General features: G+C 38.9%; 1 protein-coding gene across 5 annotated transcripts in view; it reads right to left on the minus strand.

Moving 5' to 3' along the window:
* ARHGAP21 (Rho GTPase activating protein 21) overlaps positions 1-20882 on the minus strand; it is a 121227-nt gene that overhangs the window by 86790 nt on the left and 13555 nt on the right. For 3 of the 5 annotated variants that reach the window (XM_063452562.1, XM_063452560.1, XM_063452556.1), the window contains exon 1: positions 6957-7100. The exons of 1 other annotated variant lie outside the window; for it this stretch is intronic. In XM_063452562.1, coding sequence (XP_063308632.1) covers positions 6957-7040 — 84 coding nt within the window. In that variant the 5' untranslated portion in view covers positions 7041-7100. Of the gene's footprint in view, positions 1-6956; positions 7102-20882 lie in introns of those variants that run through there. One more of the 5 variants, XM_063452558.1, reaches the window with a different exon arrangement.

Here is a 20882-nt window from a genome sequence, read left to right on the forward strand (position 1 = left end):
TCACTGCTTCCATGATCCTGCAAGTGGTTTTGTTTAAAAATTCTATCGCCTATTAAACAACCTACCAATACTGGAGGGGCTTTTCAGAGCACGGTAAGCATGCATTCTCAAAAAATGGACAAGCTGAAGATCTCCTCTATGGCCACAATGTTAGCATCTACTTTACAGATGGAGGCAGCTTTAATAGCCATTACGGTATTACCAAAAACCTGTGATTTAAAAGCACAGAGATTTGGAATAGAGTACAGGTTACTCCTTCAGATTGGGTCTGTATAAGCACTGTAGCTTATGAGTACCATTGTCAATGCTGACCTCCAAGTGCAGGGCTAACTTCTGCCTTTTTGGGAGGGTTTCTTGGCTTAATGAAAAGAAATTCTGGAATCAAACAAAGAACAAGACAGGCAACTATAAGATTAACAATCTTTTAACCCCTTAAGGACCAAACTTCTGGAATAAAAGGGAATCATGACGTGTCACACACGTCATGTGTCCTTAAGGGGTTAAAGCAATTTTCAATTTACTTTTTTTTGTCTAGAGAACAGGAAGGAGATTCACTAAAATTGCATTATAATAAAGTTTACTGTAACTTTTTATTTTTCATTTTTGTCAATCTTAAAAAAAACTGCAGAGTCTCAGTTACTTGGCAAACATTGGCACAGGGCCAGGTACAACCTAGTACCTGATCACAGATAACTGGGTACTCACATACGCAACTGCCATGCCTGCTGAAAGCCACAATTGTTATTTTTCTTTAAAAAATGAGAAAGCATCATCTGCATCACTGTGTATTGGGTGGAAATATTCATCCCGGCACACGTGACAGCTACAAGTTTAAACACATTAGCACAGGATGAAATACTTGTCAGATCTCAAATAGCACACGTCAAACTAAGCAGTAGAAGCACACCTGTCAGCCAACCCGATTTCCAGCAACAGTCCATAGCTCCCTTTAATTCCACATTTTAAGCCTGTCCTTTGCCTTCACATTTAACAGAAGACATTTTTGTTTCAAATGAGTAAGAGACCAAACAATACTGACTCTTAAATTAACGTTTTGAGGTCCATTTGTAAAACTATGAATAATATTTTAAAATGCAATATAATGAGGTATTGCAGTGTCTTAATACATTTTTCTTTTTATTGAACTAGAAAGTTTGCAGTGACGAGCTTTCTAAATTATTGGACTAATACGGCAATGGACTAAAGATCAAGTCGTTTCAGCTATATGCATAGAACCAAACAGCTTAAATAAATGCATTCGGGACCTACCTATGTATTTAGAACGGTGTAAACAAATCGAGCAGTTACCGAGACTATTTTTTTTTTGTGTTAATTTCTATGTGATCTATCCTTTTCCTTGAGCATGTTTGGTGCACGGCACCAGAATACAAAGAACCTAATCCTTCAAAGTAGAACGTTGGAAGCCACTTGGCAAGTCGCAGATTCTGAAAGGCTGCCAACATCACACTCTAAGCTTTTTTTTTTAGCCATAACTTTTACGGCGTGTTTGGAAACTGGGATACAATTCTAAGATGGCTTCTTCCACAATAAAACTATATATATATATATATATATATATATATATATATATATATATATATATATATATATATATATATATATATATAGGTGAGTGCAACCATCCCCCCATGTTTCCTATATATATTTGGGAGTCTAGCCAACTCCTTGGTTTTGCACCCCTCCCTGTTACAGGTGCCTCATCTCAGGTCCCTATTTAGCCTTGTACTGCAGAGAGCCTCAGATGGAATTTTTTCCCAAGTAAGTGGTTAATCTCATAAGAGCAGACATTAGACTGTGAGAGTAGGACCTGCCAAAGATGGGGTACATTGACGTTGTGGCAGGCTTAAGCAATGTATGATCATATAATGTAACTAAATCCCCATGTTTTTGCCTAGATTAGGTGTTTTAAAAAAAAAACTTTTACAAACTAATAAAATCTGTCAACATTGAAGTTGCTGTTTAGTGGATAGGAGAGTGCGCTGGATCTTGTGTATTGTATAATATGGCCCCCAGCAGCACCCCATTTAAGCATGTTTAGGTGAGTGCAACCATCCCCCCATGTTTCCTATATATATCTATATCTATATATCTATATCTATATATCTATCTCAAATCATCAAGATAGAGTTTGGTTAGATGAAAATATAATTGTTTTATATTATTTCTGTAATGAAATGGTTAGGGACACTTTAAATGCTCCCGTCTGCAGGTTATAGATCTGGAGGAAATTTCAGTAAAATATTCTGCAACAGAGAAGCACCTGTGAAAAAAAAAAAAAAAAAAACACCTACTTCCAGATTGTTACTGAATGACACACGGACAAAGGAAATCTCTGGAAATCACAGGGGGTAATTCTACCATGTTTCTCGCAAGATTGGTGCACCAGTTACAGAATAGCACGCAAGATGCGGACAACAAAAATGCAAGAATTTTCATACAAGTTCCCCAAATGAAAGAAGAAAAAAAACACATCAAAAGCAATGTTTCCATTGAGACTCGTGAGCTTTTTGTTTATTCTAGGTTGTTGTGGTTATTTTGATGTTTCTGAAAGCACAAATACCAGCATGCATTAAAACAAACAAAATTTTCAACTACTCTCAACAGAAGTCAAAACCATCTATACTTTGACTTTTTAAAGTTATCTTTAGCCGTACAGAGAGCATCTCGTGACATTCATCTCTATTCTGTAAAATGCCTATAGCAATTTAAGAAATGTAATCCTGTTAGCAGAGTGCGGATTATATTGAAAACACCACATCTAACTGTGCTATGTAACTATCTGGAGCAGGGGTAATCAACCTTCAGCACTCCTGATGTTGTGGACTACATCTCCCATGATGCTTTGCCCGTATTATGGCAGACCTTTCAAAGATATCCGGAGTATCGCCACCAGGAATTCACTTTCCCCTTCGTGAAATCCCCGGAGTGATTATAGCTCCACCCGCCACCTTATCAGCCGAGACTTGATGTAGGGTACAACACACTTTATTGAGCGACAGTCACCTTTTTATAAAGAAGTCCCCAACAGGGGGTCATCAACAGAACAAAGCATTGTGCTACATATTTCACAATCCTGGCACAATAGTGGCTGAGACATAACTTGGTCGGACAAGATAACTTTATTAGCAATCAGACACCTGGGCGCCTAACAATAACGTTCCCTACCAATATCTCCAAATATTTGTCACTCCCGGAAAGCTCCCTCCTAGGAAAGAGCTTCGTCGAAAAAACTCACAGATAAGAGGTGTCTTGCCCAAATAGTCCCAAGGATAATTTTGACCAGGGCGGCAGGCATCCTCCTACCTGGGCAGACTTCCAGAGTACTGAGTGGAAGATTCCTGTCACAACTGATGTCTTTGGATGTATGGCCACCACCTCTGTCATCCCTTCATTTAGCGCCCTGTTTGGTGATACTGGAGCCAAGATCTACATGGATGAAGTTTGACCCGACCAAGGTTACCCCGCGATCTGATCTATAGTTCGAGGAGATTCTTGGGTAGCTCACGGTCAGCTGCCCACTGTCTGTAAGAGCTTCCTGATGGTCCCATGGCTCTCTGAGTAGTGGATTAGGCTCTCCTAAGTCTGGGACACTGTAGGGAGGGTATTCAGTCCAGTTACGAGAGGTCCTTTAGAAGAAGGTGATTGCTGGGAATCATGTACTAGTCAACGGTGACCAGGCGGTCTAACAAGTATTATGGCTAGAATTGCCTAGGCTTGCTTATCACTGATCTATAGGGTCAACGTGACCCCTTCAAGATGCATTCTCAATGTGTGGTCCTGAAAAACTGCAGACAGACACACATACGAACATGAGAGGGGTCCATTAAAATCCACATTTCATGGACCACTTGAGAGAATAGGTTGTGCCTTACATGAGTGGTCTCATCACCTGGTACCAAACAAATTATCCAAGTGAAGCATCCCTGAAACAAGTGACCCTAACATTGACTTCTTCAAATAGTACTCAATATTAAATAAGTACTAAAATAAGCCTAGCAACTTCTGAAAAACCTCCAGTTGAGATAATGCTCAGAAACTGGAAGGAAGAGATAGAGCAAAAATTAAAAAAAAAAAAAATATAGGAGAAATGTTTCCTTTGAGCAGTTCGTTCTACAGTTTTTATTTAATTCAAAATGTTCCTTCCCCGCTGATAAGTGTGCCATGGACCTTCCAAGCTAACAGTGGCAAGAAGATTTCGCTAGTAACTTTGGACTTGTATATTTATATTTTTTAGCTTCAGGAGGACAAATGATTTATCATAGCTGCCTCCAATGGGTAAGTTGTCAATTTGCTGTACTTTATAATGAAGATTATGGTGTAAAAAAAAAAAAAAAGGTGTGGGGGGACTTGGTGTAAAACAGCCACAGGTATTACTTTAAAGGGACACTATAGTCACCAGAACAATTACAGCTTCTGGTGAGTATAATCATTGCCTTTAGGCATTTTTATGCAAACACTGCCTTTTCAGAGAAAAGGCAGTGTTTACATTGCCCCTAGGGACACCTGGCTCAGTGCTGCACAGTAGCAGCAGTGCCGTTTAGAGTCTCCAGAGTCTGCATGGGGACGCTGAATTTTCCTCAGAGATGCACTGATTCAATGCATAGCTATGATGAGGTGCTGATTGACCAAAACAGTGTTTGGCCCTGCCCTCTTGCCGATTTCAGCCATGGTAAAGCATTATATTGGCTAAAAATCGGCAATTCAGATGATGTCACCAGGGGGCGGAGCTAGCACCAGCAGACCCACACAGAGCTGGAAGTAAGGCAAGTTTTAATTGCTTTTAAGGGGGAAGCCACATAAATGGTGGGTTAAACATTATTGGATCAGGAATACATGTTTGTGTTCCTCACCTTATAGGGTTCCTTTAAACTGTTCTTAAGCTGTAATACTCAACCACATGCAGACATTAAGAGCAACTTATTCCTCTAAAAGCTTTGGTCTTCTTAATGCTACCTAATGGCTTCCTGGATACAAGAGCGATGGAAGCAGTCGGTTTATTGAAAGATAGTGGATGAATAAGCAGTTTATAGCCATAATGGTTTTAACACAAAAATAAAAAGACATGGCAGAAGGCCCACAAAGATATATAATGTACAGTTAGAAATGAAAGCTCATTTAAAATCAATATCATTGATATATGAAAAGTTCAGCTGGTTCCACAAATTAAAACAAATCTTTAATGACTTTTTACAAGAAAAATAATAAATTTGCGTGCAATATGTAAACGGGAAAGCGTTCCACCACAAACTACCAGTATTCTGTTGGCTTTACATTAACGGGGTTACAGGCCATTGATATTTTCACTTTAAACCACCAGTCCCTTAGACACATTCATGGAAACATTGGAGAATACAACGTGAATAACCATTCTCTTCCGGGTGCACTAATGGGAGTTTTGAGTAACAAGAAGCACTGTACAGACCTTTAAAGATCTCAATGTTCGGAGGGTCACAGCATCAATGCAGAGATCTATGGGTGTACCAACGGTTTGCTTAAAATTCACAGAACCTGGATCAATGCCTGAATGGAGAATCACATCGTTTCAGCTGACAATGAAACATTGAGTTTCCCTGCCTGATTTTTTTGTAGCTGTAGAAATGTGCAAAGGAAAAAAAGAAATTAAAAAACACAAACCTGGGGTGTTTACAGTGACGTTTGCATAAAGGCATTTCCAAGCCACTTCGACTTTTTATAATGTATGCAAGATCTCCAGACCAAATGTAAAGATTCTCAATAGAAAATACCAATAGCATGCAACCTCGTTAATGCAAAGCTTACACTAGATGTCTGTGGTCGAAGGGCTTCCTATTTAAATTACACATTGACCTGCAAAAGATGTTATTCAAGTTAACAGGACAATATTTAGCTGTGATTTCATCCATAATTCACCGTGGCAAACTTCTGCATTAACATGCATTCCAATAGTGCTTTCTAAAAATTCTCTATTAACAAATCAGACCATAAAGTCACCCAAAGCCTTTGGCCTTTTGCCACTAGCAAAGCTGTAGGTAGGAGACACAGCAGAAGTGAAAAACATCTGTCTGCACAACCTATACCTAAAACTTGCAATTGGCAGCTGAATAATCACACACACAAAATAAAAGGCAATTTTCATCACCAGACTTGACGACACTATTAAAGAAGATTGTTCATAAACTACCCCTCCGTGCAGCAATCCCATGTTACACTCCAGCTTCTGTTCCTCTTGATGGTTAAGATGTACAGTTAAAGAAACACAAAGTTCATCTTGAATATCGTGCCACACACCCCCACTTAATTTCGCAATGGTCCTTGCGAAAAACCTAAAAGATGTACTCCCCCTAAATAAAACTGTATAGATAGAAAAGATGTACTTTAACAATGCAGCAGGCTAGGTGGCGTCACAATAAACCTGGTAAGACTGAAAGAAGCCCAGATAAGTCACCAAGACATCTTTATCATAGATACAGTTTATAAACAAGACAAAAACAAACAAAAAGAAAATTCGACAGCATATAAAAAGGCAGAACGGATGTAGAGGACCAGTAAACAATAACTCCCTCTACTAAGACTATGCCCGAGTCCTTAATGAAGGAACATTTTTACAAATATCCATATATCAGTACTTTGAAGTGGTGGGTTCCGCCAAGCCACCTGTCACTGGTAGGGTTAAAGAAAATGCTATTTAAACTCCTGCAGATAGATATGGTTATAATATAGTGCGTATTGGAAGGAGGGGGTACACACAATATCTTGAATAATTGTGTTAAAAAAAATAAACCTCTTAACTTACTTATTACGTGAAAGAATAGAACCCAAAAGCATGCAAACACGGCACCTGGTTGTTTAAGAAAGTATCCCGGCAGGTACGTCTCCCTCATTAGGAGTCAATCTAAAATCTGAAGGTCATTAATAAGATTTGCCATGTACTCCAGCAAACAGCATCATGTACAAACCTGATTGCTCCAAGCGCAGTACAGATTGCAGATCAAACTCCAGTTTGGGTTGAGCATGCAGTCTAGTATTCTGAACTGGGCCATCTCTGCCTATAGCGCAGTGTGAATCTCAAGCCTGACTCAGCCAGCTTGTGTCAGGGATGTAGTGGGGAGAACGTGAGAGCTATGCAGTGTTTGGAAGCAGAGAGAGGGACCTTCCTCCTTTCTGACTTCACCCACTCAGCACATCGCTTGCAGCAGCAATAACAGAGCCGTATACCAATCAACGCTGCAGGAGGATTGCACTGCACACATCTAGGACTTTAAGCCTTTAAAACATAGGAATTGCATGGCTTACATCAAAAAGGCAAAAAAAGGAAAGCAGGGACCACGCAAAGAGACTGAAGAGTTAAAGTAACAATCCTTCCACAAATAAGGTGGATATTAAACTGCACCTTCAATATTTTAGTATTTTGCAGATCACCGATGCAATTTAGTCTGTTTGCGTTCTTAAATTGACAGCATGTCCTTAATGCAACGAGAGAAAGCCTTAGGCTGAGCATGATGGGCAAAGTAGACCAAAACTACTACAGCGACAAAGCTGTCAAACAGCAGCGATCATATCGGAGATCAGAGTATTTCTGAACAGATCATTAAGCACACGGGTCATTCACTAAAAGCCACATTTTTGCAAATTTAATCCAAATGACAAAAATTAGGGATGCACCGAAATGAAAATTCTGGGCCGAAAACTAAAACCGACTTTTTTCCCCAAATTATTTAATATAAGGTTTTTTTCCCTATAAATTTTTATTAATATAACACTTTTTAATTAATCTAATATGAAAAACTTCCCTTCTCCTTTAGTGCCCCCCCCCCCCCGCTTAATATTCCTCTCCCCTCCCTGTTTTTTAATGTTCTTTTCTCCCCCCTCCTCCCCTGTCCCATAGTGTTCTTTACCCCTCACATGCCAAAAAACACTTGAAAAAAAAAGTTTTTTTGTTATTTTAATTTCTGCAAATTTGACCAGTTTTCGGCCAAAACGGCATAGGCCCATTTTCGGCCGAAAATGTCAGCAGCCGAAATTTCGGTACATCCCTAACAAAAATAGTTTGAGAACTTTTCAAGATGAACGATTTTTGCCTTAGTTTTTCCAATCAGTTTTAATTTGATAAATTCAGAGTTTATTGGATCACTCTAACCAACTTTTATGAGCGTTTAGGTATTTCATAAAAAAAAAAAAAAAAAAAAAAAAAAAAAAGTATCTTTTATATATATATATACACACACAACAATACACAAGATCCAGCACACTCTCCTATCTACTAAACAGCAACTTCAATGTTGAGAGATTTTATTAGTTTGTAAAAGTTTTTTTTAAAAACACCTAATCTAGGCAAAAAAAAAATGGGGATTTAGTTACATTATATGATCATACATTGCATAAGCCTGCCACAACGTCAATGTACCCCATCTTTGGCAGGTCCTACTCTCACAGTCTAATGTCTGCTCTTATGAGATTAACCCACTTACTTGGGAAAAAATTCCATCTGAGGCTCTCTGCAGTACAAGGCTAAATAGGGACCTGAGATGAGGCACCTGTAACCAACTCCTTGGTTTTGCACCCCTCCCTGTTACAGGTGCCTCATCTCAGGTCCCTATTTAGCCTTGTACTGCAGAGAGCCTCAGATGGAATTTTTTCCCAAGTAAGTGGTTAATCTCATAAGAGCAGACAGACTGTGAGAGTAGGACCTGCCAAAGATGGGGTACATTGACGTTGTGGCAGGCTTATGCAATGTATGATCATATAATGTAAATAAATCCCCATTTTTTTTGCCTAGATTAGGTGTTTTTAAAAAAAACTTTTACAAACTAATAAAATCTCTCAACATTGAAGTTGCTGTTTAGTAGATAGGAGAGTGCGCTGGATCTTGTGTATTGTTTATTGTATAATATGGCCCCCAGCAGCACCCCATTTAAGCATGTTTAGGTGAGTGCAACCATCCCCCCATGTTATATATATATATATTTCCTCCATTTCCCATGTATGATGAAACTTCGTATCCATTTCAAAAGTCTGGCAGAATTTACCCATTTCTACAGTTTCCTGTGCACACAAATAAACACGTATGTCAATGATTCCCCTGACAACGACATCACCACTGGTGGCAGTGGCATAGTGAAAGGCGAGTTCTACTTGCCTGAACCTGTCCCTCGTGGGCACCACTATCCTCGTCGAGCGGATCCTCTTCAGCACCAGGAGCAGACATCACTGCTGTACTCTTGCGCATGCTAGAGAGTGCAGCAATGAAGTCCTATGGAGGATCCTGCGAGACCCTCCATAGACAAAGTCAATCCCCTGCAGCCGTCATTGGTAATGGCTGTCGGGATTGACACTGTTCCGTGCAGAGTCTAAAAGTCAGGCGGAGCATATATACATAGATAAAGTAGCACCCTACATCGTGTTGTGTTTTTAGTTAGAAATAAATGGAAAAAAAAGTGTAGGAGTAGGAAACGGGAAGACAAGAGGAAGCGATTGAGATAAGGCAAGTACTGCGTGACAATCTTTAATGACATAAACATGCCACAGTGCCAGGTCAAATCCTACCTAACCCAATTGCCCTATAAGAATACCCAAGTTTGCACAGGACATTCATTATCCATACTATATTAATACATACATTCAACTTTTAAACATTTGTTAAACGGGGAAAAAATAAAAAATTCACAGACTTTTTGCCTTTAAAGTTTGCCTAAGCAGCAAATATATTTTATTTAATTTTACTGTTAAATTCCATGAATATCCGCTGTATTGACTGGGCTAAAAGAAATTCACATTGTTAACGATTTGTATGTGTAGGCTCAATGTACGGTGTAAAATGTGCCATCTACTATTCATTTTTTTTTTAAGATGATCATACCTAAGTGAGAAATAAAAATGTTGCACTGTGTGGCTTTCACGCCTAAACATAAAATGTACGATGGCGTACATCACCAAGGTAACCAAGCTTTAGATTCTGGTGGGGATTTTATCACATTGGAAAACATGCAGTGCAGGAACTAAATGCAGAACTAATCCTTACAGTATAAAAGGCTAAATTCGAGGCTTGTTCCAGAGCATGTATTGGATGTGTTATGGAATATGGTGGTGCATCAAAAACAAAAAAATTAAGATATACAGGGCCTGTCAGTAGGTCTGACATTGTTCTTTCAGATGTCTCGTTAACTCCATGAGTAACAATTAAGCTTCGTCAATCATTAGAACCCACTATTTATTTGGGTATCAGTTTAGGGAGTGAACATGCACATTATTTTGTTATAGGAACAAACAGGTGTAAATTCTTTCTGGCATGGATGAGTGAAGCAAATGACTGACTTTTTGGGGTGGGGAAGTGGTTCAACATTTTTTTTTCTTACCATTCATTAGGCACACCCCTACATTTTGTTAAAAAAAAAAAAAAAAAAACTGCAAATAAATGGCTTAACTGAAAACCAGCACAAGGAAGATTTCAGAGCGCCAGCTATGTCTTTTGGCATTACCAATGCTTCTGATTGGATCCTCTCACCAGCTCAGTGCGCATGCAATCTGAGCCTGCAAGGGGAGGGGAGCGAGTGGATTTAAAGCCCTTGCAGGTGCACTGCCTGCAAGTGAGAAGCAGATCATATTTAATGTCAGCGTGCTGTGAGGACTGACAACCGATGTCATGTTTGCACAGAATTGATATTAGGCAGCGTGCGTATGTTGCAATAGCCCCTGGTGCAAAAGCGATTAGATCTCTATTTAGGTGTTCGGCCACCATTTTGTGTAGTAAAAATTTTTATTTTACTCACCTTTTCTCCCACGTCACGCCGGCCTCACCACAACTTGCTCTGCCTTGCACCACCTCCATGGTGGAGATCAATTGTGATGATTTAATGCTTTCCCATAGGAAATCATTTGGAGGCTATTGCACATGCACGCCAAGAGACACCTCACTGCATGAATCAATGCATCTCATGAATATCACGGTTCTAAACACGTTTTATTCAATGTTGCACAAAAACCTGCTACAAAATTTGATGAAGTGGTAAGAATGCAGGAAGCCTTATTAAACTGCTCATACTTCCAATTCCCCAATTCACATCCTGTATACTCATAATGGAACATAATATGGCGGCAGTATTGAAAGAAATAAACACTGGGCAGGTCATCTGAAATTAGTGGAAATAATATAGTTCACCTGGACCGGATGTCACATAAATTCATTAGCTTTATTAGTGTGCAGTGCATACCAAACTGTCATTGCAACCAAAACCAGATTCTTAACAACAAATCCTGCATCATAAGGTTTAACACAAAATTTTCAAATAATTTACAACACATTCACCAGATTGATTTAATGTGTTGTGTATAATGTTGTTAAAAGGGACAATCCAGACACCATAACCACTTCAGTGGTTTGATGTGGTCCTGGTGCCTGGAGTTTGGTAAAGAGTTTCACTATGAAATGCTGCACATGTGGAGTGTAACCCCTCCTGTGCTAGATATTAAACTCCACCACCAGTAGCATCACTGGGGTGTTGTCAGCCAGCCAGAAACTAGAGTTCTGGGCTGACTAATGTCATTTCTGGGCATATTTCTGTGCACAGATGCTCATTCATTGGCTGAGAGTTGTCAGCCAACACTAAGCCAATGAACAAATGGAAGAAATGGCACCCAGCTTCTACAGCTTTGCAGAAGTGGACTGCCGTAATCCTGCATAGAGTGGAGACCCAGTGCCAGGCAGGACCCAGGTAAGAGGGCAAACCATTGCAAAATGGATTGTCCAATTACCAGGGACCTGTGTCAGGGTACTCCTAGCATCATAATCATTACAGCGGGCTGGCATGGTTGTGGTGGTTAAAGTAACCCCCTAATATAAAATAACTAATGTTTCTGTGAACAGTTATGCAGAACAGGTTTAAACAAGCACGGCTGGACAAATACACAAAGAAGATAAAAGTACTGAAAAAAAAGTCTTTATTAAAAAGGTTAAAGCTTAATATTTCATATCCGATATTGTTGCTGCTACAAATTCGGTACTACCAACGCTATATACAATGCTACCTAGAGTAAGCGGAAGACTTGGGCAATGCTACAATATAAATGCAGCCAAGCAGATTGGAATAGAAAAATAAAATAGCAGATGGTCATATTACTAAAACCCAGAAGAGAATTTCCTTTTGCAGATCTCACCAGCTTGAGCCAAGAACATTGGTGAAATGCTTCTAAATATTCGAAAAGCAGAACTCCAGTTAAAGGGACCCTGCCAGACCCACATGTTATGTTCAAATATTTTAATTCATGATTTTCAAGAATGGTGCTAATTGAGTGCCTTAAGTAAAAAGCTGCTCTATTTTAATGGAAGCAGAATTGTTGGAGGGTTTGGCCACTTTACAGTGCAGTCGTGCAATAAATGTAAAAAATAAAAAATATATATTCTAAGCTAAACTGTAATGTGTTAAAAAAAAAAAGGGGTGTTCAACTCAGGCTTAGAGTGTCCCTAGAAAGCCAAGTTTTGTATGCAGCATGTGGTATGTTTGGATTGTACATTATGTGTGCAGTGAGGGCAATAATTTGAGTATTGCAAGATTTCCTGTAGTTGTTATTGTGTCTTTTCCTCAGTGTGTGCGTGAACGTGCTTGGGATGTAATCAGTTAACTAGTTAGAGCTCTTTAAAGCATAACAGAAAACCATTCAGACCAGTTCAAAACTACAAAATGATGGTTAACAGACGTGTTATTTCATTGAATTTGAAAAATAGTTTTAAGACATAAAATTTCACGCATTTAGAGAGATTATATTAAAGTAAATAGCATTAACAGCTTAGAGAAAGCCACTTAAAGGGAAACTATAGTGCCATGAAGACAAAATGTTTTCCAGGCACTGCAGCTCCCTATAATGTCCCACTCCCGCTTGCGCCCCAGTCCAGCGCCAGTTTAGGCTCAGCTTTTGCTCCTCCCCCTGCTGAACTTAGACTGCGGGGTAAGATCTAAAGCACATGCGTGGCAATGGCTGCATCCGCACCTGTATTTCCCCCACTGGAAAGCATGTATAATGCTTTCCTATGGAGTTTTACATGATGCTGAGGACATCCAGCATAGTTAGACACCAAAAGTCACCCAAGGACCAGGAAGGAACAACCACTAGAGGCAGAGTTAACCCTCAAATGGGAATTATTACGTTTTAATTAAAAACTGCAATAATTACCTTTGCAGGGTTAAGGGACCAATGAGCTGTAGTGATCTGGGTGCTTATAGTGCCCCTTTAATGTTGTGTGCATTAAAAATTAAATATTTACAAAATAAATGTAAAAATCCCTGTATTTTACTCGTCATAAAACACAGCATAATAGTGTGAATGGACAGGGGAGGGTACGGGGGCACAAGACAGCTGGTGTGTCCTTACCAATAGATCTTTATGTAACAGACCAAGGCAGCGAATGGCAGACACCAGCAAGAACAAAACGTTAGTGGACAGATCACGTAACTCACATCTTAAAACAGGACCCTGTATCACACATTGATCTCATGGCAGTCATACATTATTCATGTAACAATGCCCACGGATAGGTTTGCCATGTCCACAAAGTTTTCTAAGAAACACATACTTTCATGCTAAAGGCAACACAAGTGCTGCTCTGAAATATATAGAATGTAGCTACTGCAGGATTCCTCATTGTCCGATTACATCATTTCATACAGCAGATTCTGAAGTCTACATAGCACAGGACAAAAAAAAAAAAAAAAAAAAAAACCTTTCATGTGCTTCCCAGCAATAAGTATAAGTGATACGACTTCAGGAAAAGATAGAGAATATGGCAACCATATGTATTAACCAACTAACTCCCAGCATGCATTGCATAACTATATGCAATATATGTCGCCCATGTCCCAAGTATAACCCAAATATCACTTATCAATATTTATTAAAGGTAAAAGCTAACCAAACAGTGGGTTAGGACCAACAGCAATGAAGATTGGCTATTATACTAAATATACTCGTTTTAATAGTTCAAACGGCTTTTATTTGTGTCACCGAAAATGTATAACAATGCGATAGGATAGTAAAATAGGAGACACGCAGACACGCAGGCGGGAGCAGCCATATAAATATAAAGAAATGAACGCCAAGACAATACTAACAATTAGAAGGTAGTACAGTAGCAACATCATTAACTTCGTTACGGTACATGTAGCAAATATGCAAACATCTGCTTCTTATAGTCGAATGTGAAGGGGTAAGTTTATCATCCCTGTGTGAGCCAGGTAGTAACTATGTAGTATATGTTCAGGATACGCCAGTCATCATAATGGCTGTGTACAGCCGAGGAGTATCTTTGAAGCGGATAGGGGCTATTAGAACGTCTGTGGTAAGGCTAACCTGAAGATATAAATTGGAGAGAGGGCTCGTCATCCTATAGATTGAGGAATAGTGGGTTTCCATTGGGTCCTCGTGCGGGCGGTAAAATCTGTGGGTTCAGTCTATAGTAGAGAGCAGCGACGATTTAGCGGGGCATCCGCATAGCACCCGAGGCCCCAGCCTACCATACCCTCCTATTAGACTGTTGTTGAGACAAGTGTGCACGGGCAATGGGGACAGACTCTTGCGTGGGGTCAGGGAAAGAGCTAGTGGTGTAGAAAGGAGAGCATAATAACAGAGGGAGGTAGGGAAGAGAGAGAGGAGGAGAGAGAAAGAAAAAAAAAAAAAAAAGAAAAAAAATGGGGGGGGGGAATCTAGAGGAGCACCCTTGTCGTGCCCATGGTAGATTCGGAACCGAGGTGTTCCGTGTAGTGAAGTGCCACTCGCCCAGGGGCGTGGATGAATATACTAGTTTTAAAAAAGATCATATTCCATTACAAGCCTTTATGTGTAAAAGACTGAATTCCCATGGCTGCGCCATTGCCCCTATACTTTAAACAAGGGGCACTAGCCATTTAGGGGGAGGCGGGTGGGGATGCTGTTGTATGACTGGCTAGGACCATTGGTAGTACGTATTATTCATATGTTTCTGGATTTCCCTGTGATAAATGACTGGATGTCATGCCTGTAGCATATTAATTCTATACTGTAGGCAGTACTCCTTGTTCTGGCCATCAATATGTATTGCCGATATGTCCATGAATATGTGGTAGATCTAGCAATTCTACTTGGAAGGTATGTAACACACACATTGCAAAGTTTACAATTAAACAAAATTGGGCCATAACACCTCCAAAGAATAATCCACATAAAAGATTCTTCAAAAAAAGAACAAAATAGAAAGACATTTTTCTTATTTTAAATCACTGCATGACCAGAGAGACAAACATAAATGGCCCTTTGTACAGAGTTAATAAACCTTAGGACACGGGCTCGATGACTCATATTTGGCAGTCTTCAAGCTCACACAATATATTCAAATAATCCCAACACCTTTGGTAACTATGCCATGGAGACAATGTTAGTGAACAGCTTTTTACTAGGATATAGGAGGATGAGGGGCACTCCTAAATCCATACTTAAATTCAAGGATTTGAACACAGATAATTGGCCATCATCCCAACTACAATATTCAAACTTTGTGCAATGTGACAAAACTTTAACAGTAACGATCAGCAGGTGTTATATCACTGCCCAACATTTCAGTGAGGAGGCTGTCCAACAAGAGAAATTGCTCTAAGACGGTAGATCCTAAGAATTAAATGACAATGACACATGGACTATTATCATAATTATGTGCCCCAAAAAAACTATATTCTGCAATAACCAGAGATTCTTTGTTTCCAATAAATAATAATTAATAAAAATGGAAGAAAACCAAACCCAAGAACATTTGAAAGCGGGATCAAACTGGCCTGTGCACAATTAGGAAAGGGCAGAGTTTAGCACACATATGGCAGCGACACCAGAATAATAAGTAAATACTTATTTTACAGAGATCACATCTTTAAGACGGAACACTCCAGAAATCCGCCCACCCCCACACACCTTGAAAATACCCGGGTCAAGAACAGTACCGCAGGCTTGGCAATTGTTTGGTCTCCCTTTAAATTTGCATCCAAGACCGTTCATATTTACCTCACACGCTCACAGATCGGAAGCTCGTAACTTTCAAAACCAACAAAGACACATTCTGAGTACTCTGTGGTTTAAGTATAATCCAGATGTTTCCTTTTCAATACCACAAAGATCTTGGTGAAGAAATGAATGCATAAAAGTAAACTCCACTCACATAAGATGTACGCAACACGACATGAGTAGTATACAACATGGAAAAGCAAAGCCTAATGGCACCCACTCTCTGACGGTGAAAGGCAAACTAACAAATCAAGCCACTTTTCATTTTAGAACATCTTAAATGCCCCCCAACTAAAACAAAAAAGAACTGGAGATGTTGGAGACGATAATTTGCGAGACACCCTACCAGACGGAAATGTTGCTGGTATACATGTGCAATCTTAAAGCCGGTCATCAGTAGCTAAAACAGACCTATTTATTGTGTTCTCTTTGCACTCTATAAATAAAAAAAAACAGACCTATTTAACCAACAACAACAATTAAAAAGAATATTACCTCCAACACAAACAGTCAGAACGACAAAGCAAATCTTTTGTGCTGCCTGGCTCTAGTTTTTATATGTGCCAATGAGATTTCCATTTTGCGTACCCATCTAACCCTTTCACTATTTCCTTAACGCCTTATCAATAACAATAAGTTACAATTCTTAAATTAATTATATGTTAATTGTGTGGACAAACAAGAAGTGGTTGGCCAACGCATGGTGGGAAAGATATGCAAGGACACGAGAGCGGCACATACTTTCTAGAAGGAATAATTACACAACTTAATATATTTTACAAATCCACTCCAAGCGCAGTCTTCTTTAACACACAGGTTAAATGACAAAGTACAAGTTCTAGAATCCCGGTCTTTCAATGAAGGGTTGCATTTGTCCAATACACTTAAAACATTCCATAAACTAACAGATCTACCAACAAAGTCTTGGTGGAAAAACTGAACAGGGGTTCTAAAAGTACCATAAACAAGGAAACTATACTATATGTTTTTTGGAGGACAAAAACTTTGTTGTGCTGTTCCCCTTCCTCTCTTGTAAAGCACTCTGGGGAAAAAGTGGGTTCAAACTGCTGCTGGGGCTGAACTACATATCCCATAAATGCTTTCTGGGCAAGAATTTATGGGATAAGATCAGATTCCATAGATCTATTGAGAGACTCTTGATTGGTAGAACCACTTCCGGACTCTCCGAGGATTAGCAGAAAGAAAAAATTAAAAAGTATCTTATGTCGATTTTTAGTTTGACATTTTTCAGTTAACTAGTTACACTCCCATCATGGGAGTATGCCCTTTAAAGGCTCCTCAAGTTGATGATTGACAAACTGTACAAGAGTAAGGCAACATAGATGGGTGAACCAACTCTTATCTGCAGTTATTTTCAGTGTAAATACCACACAGTGCTGGCATTCCTGCAATCGTTACCCAAGACCAGATCTCGTACTGCAAACAGCGGCACTGATATGCTCCTCAATGGGCAGTCTCAGTCTAGGAGCTTTGACTTAAATCCCAAGACTGTGGAAAGGTCAAAGAGGTCACATAGTCTGTCTGACTTTTCTATTTGTTAATGGTTACTTACATTTATGAATCGACTTTATGTTTGTTCCTGAAATGATATGGTAGGGCCTTGTGCTTTGGGGCAATATCACAGCACGTCTTAACCACTATGCAACACGTGTTCGGTTACAGACTGGCTCTGCCAAGGGAGACAGAAAAAGTGGAACATGCCCATTAACTAGTAAATATTTAAAGACAATCTTAATAAGTACAGCAGAATGCACGACTGCATTTAAAATGAATAAAAATAAAAATTACACAATTATTTCCCAGATAACAGGTTCTATCTACATAAGGCAACCTAATTAGCATTTGTACTGAATAATAAGTCTGTTTGGAGAGGGAGGGTTGGCTATTAAGCTAAAACTACTTTCTTTTCTGTGTTTTGTTTATTTAAAAAAAAAAAAAAAAAAAAAAAAAAAAAAAAAAGCACCCCCCTCTTTCTCGTTATCTTTTGCCTCCCAGCAATTCAGTGGGTGAATTGGTGACTAGATCAGTCTGATAAGTGTAGGCAATATGTGCATCTCCCATTTGTTGTGGAGATATTTAGTACTTATGCTAACTTACTTCTTGAAATCCCTAATTCGGTCATTGGTCCGCAGAACAAAATATAAAAGTGGAGTCATATATTTCATGTGAAGAGTTTGTAAAAATGTTAAGGTAAAAACATAAATATGCTTTCGGTTTTATTTCTTCCTAAAACATTTTGTCAATCATAAGCAAGTTAAATAGTAGAAATGTTCTCAAATTCAACAAAAATAGGTGTATTTAAAAGGAAAAGTAAAAAAAAGAAAAAAGAAAATGACATGCACATATCTTGGGTAATTTGCTAGTAGTGTTCTGTATTCTATGGCACAGATAATGGGTCAAGTGGGGCTGGTTCTATGGAATGTATGGGAGTAGGAAATTGCTGGTCAAAAAGGGTGGGAATAAAAATAAGGAGAGAAAGATTTACACATAAATATATTTATATATACACACAATGCTTAAAATTTTAAATCCTATGCTAGAAGCCAGGGCTTAAAAGTAAATTGCTGTTCCAGGACATAGTATACTAGACGGGGGTGAATTTCTACCGTCCCCCCAGAGCTAAATTTTCACTTGGAAGTGGGAAATTGAAATTGTGAGGATAGATTGATTTTTATTTTAATTTACAGTTGTAACAATTATACTAAAGGTCAATGTAGCTACAATTATGCAACGCTCCCCTTTGAAATGTTTGATTGAAGAATGTTTATTACATCGGTTTCACGTGTGCAATAGCCAGCAGGTGTGCCTCAAAGTGGACACCACTTCAATTGAGCTAGTTTTCACAAGGAGAATATTTTCCCAGGACAAACTCTATGTATTCCGAAACACTGACTATTCTCTTAGCTACAGTAGCTCTTTAGGGATTGTTAGCCCTGCTGCATGTTAGCATCTGTGCTTAGCCACACGACCGCTTCACTCACTCTGGAGACAAAAGCTAAAGCAAATAATTGCTGTGTAATTTGAAACGCTACCTTTCCCTTTTGGTCATAGATACTAATCAGTCCTTGCTAGCCTAAATGTGCTGTTACATATGAAGAGTTTTTCCCCTCTGAGAAGTTTGTATACACTATGACAGGCCAGATGAGGTTGCCTATACATTCCCAATAAGTCCATTCAAAGGGCACCATAACTACATTACAATTGCACGGTTACGTTGCAGCCAGAAACCATCTTACAAATTTTTGGTTACATTTTTTAGGGCAGCTTGACAAAAACTAGCACCTCTCCCCAGCAGATACAACTCCCCTACTATTCCCAATTATAAATGCATTAGTTACATTGCTGCATTATCAATTCCGCCCAAACTTGGAGGCAGTGAAAGCCTGGGAGAAGTGTTTCTCCCCCCAATACCACCTTCTTACATACATCTTGCTCACATAAGCATGTAGTGCTTATTATCGCCATTCATATAGAGCCAACAGATTCAGTAGCGCTTTACAATATTACAGGGGGGGGGGAGGGGACTTAAGTATAAATAGGACAATTACAAGAAAACTTACAGGAACGATAGGTTGAAGAAGATCCTGCTCAAGCGAGCTTACAGTCTACATACAACATATAAGATTATATATGTTACAAAGCTTGTTATAAAAGTTGTTTTGCATTGTGGTCATGTTCATAAACCTATCCACGTTACCAAATTACACATTACTGAAGGCTGCAACAAATGTAGCAAAAAAAAAATAAATATATATATATATATATATATATATATATATATATATATATATATATATATATATATATATATATATATATATTAATTTTTCTTTGCAACAAACAAAGAATTGCACAACTGGAATCCAAAATATGTCTAACGAAAAAGATAGAGATTGCTGCATATCCTAAAGATACAAATATTCCTCCAACTACACACAACTTTGGCAAGTGTTTAATGCGAATAAGTGAATGCTCAGCAAGTCTTACATTTATTGCATCTAACGTGAAAGATAAAGGCTCATAAAAAGTGAATGTTTGAACTGGTCGGCACAGCAAGTGGGCAGACACGGGGTCAGTCATGTCACCTTCCCACATTCCCCGAGTGGAAGAAGGAACAGCGGGCCCCCAAAAACAAGACAGAGTCACTCATTTCAAACCAAGCACGATGCGCTCTCTAAAAATGAGAAAGATTGACTTTTCTTTTAAATAAAGAATAAATAAAATAAAAAATTTAGCCAAAAAATACAAATGTTATTGATTTAGGGAAACTGAACCTGCAGCACTGGAACACTAAGCTCTCACGCTGACCTTTCCCATTTGAAATGCACAGAATGTGAGAGCAGGGAGGTACTCAGAGCCAGTATTCAGCAAGAGTTATTCAGCAGTCTCTATAAAACTAAATGACTACATTAATAGCATTAATTCCTGAACGGTAACCTGGATTGCAGATATCCGTTCAATTAAATACAGTGGCCAGGCATAAATAGAATAAAAGCCTAGTCTGCAGGTAATGCATGGGAGAGGTGGAACACATTTGCCATTTTTGCTGTAATGAGTGCTATAATCAAACAATTCTGAAAGGATCATCTACAGCACTGACTTCCAACTAGTGTGCCATGGTCCAGCAGACTGCCTCAAAGTGTCGTGAATAATCCACACCTGTTCTAGGATTATTGTTCTGGTGGGAATTGTCAACAGCAATGTTCTTAATTTCCACCATTACTTTTGTAACATTATCTTTATTTTTGGTGTACCACATTGCATTTAATATTTCCACCAGAAAATTGTCTCTTTTTCTGGCACTCTTACATCATTTTACTTTGGCGGAGAAAGCGAGGAAGAAAAGT

Source organism: Pelobates fuscus, chromosome 4, assembly GCF_036172605.1.
Source record: "Pelobates fuscus isolate aPelFus1 chromosome 4, aPelFus1.pri, whole genome shotgun sequence".
Lineage (NCBI taxonomy): Eukaryota > Metazoa > Chordata > Amphibia > Anura > Pelobatidae > Pelobates > Pelobates fuscus.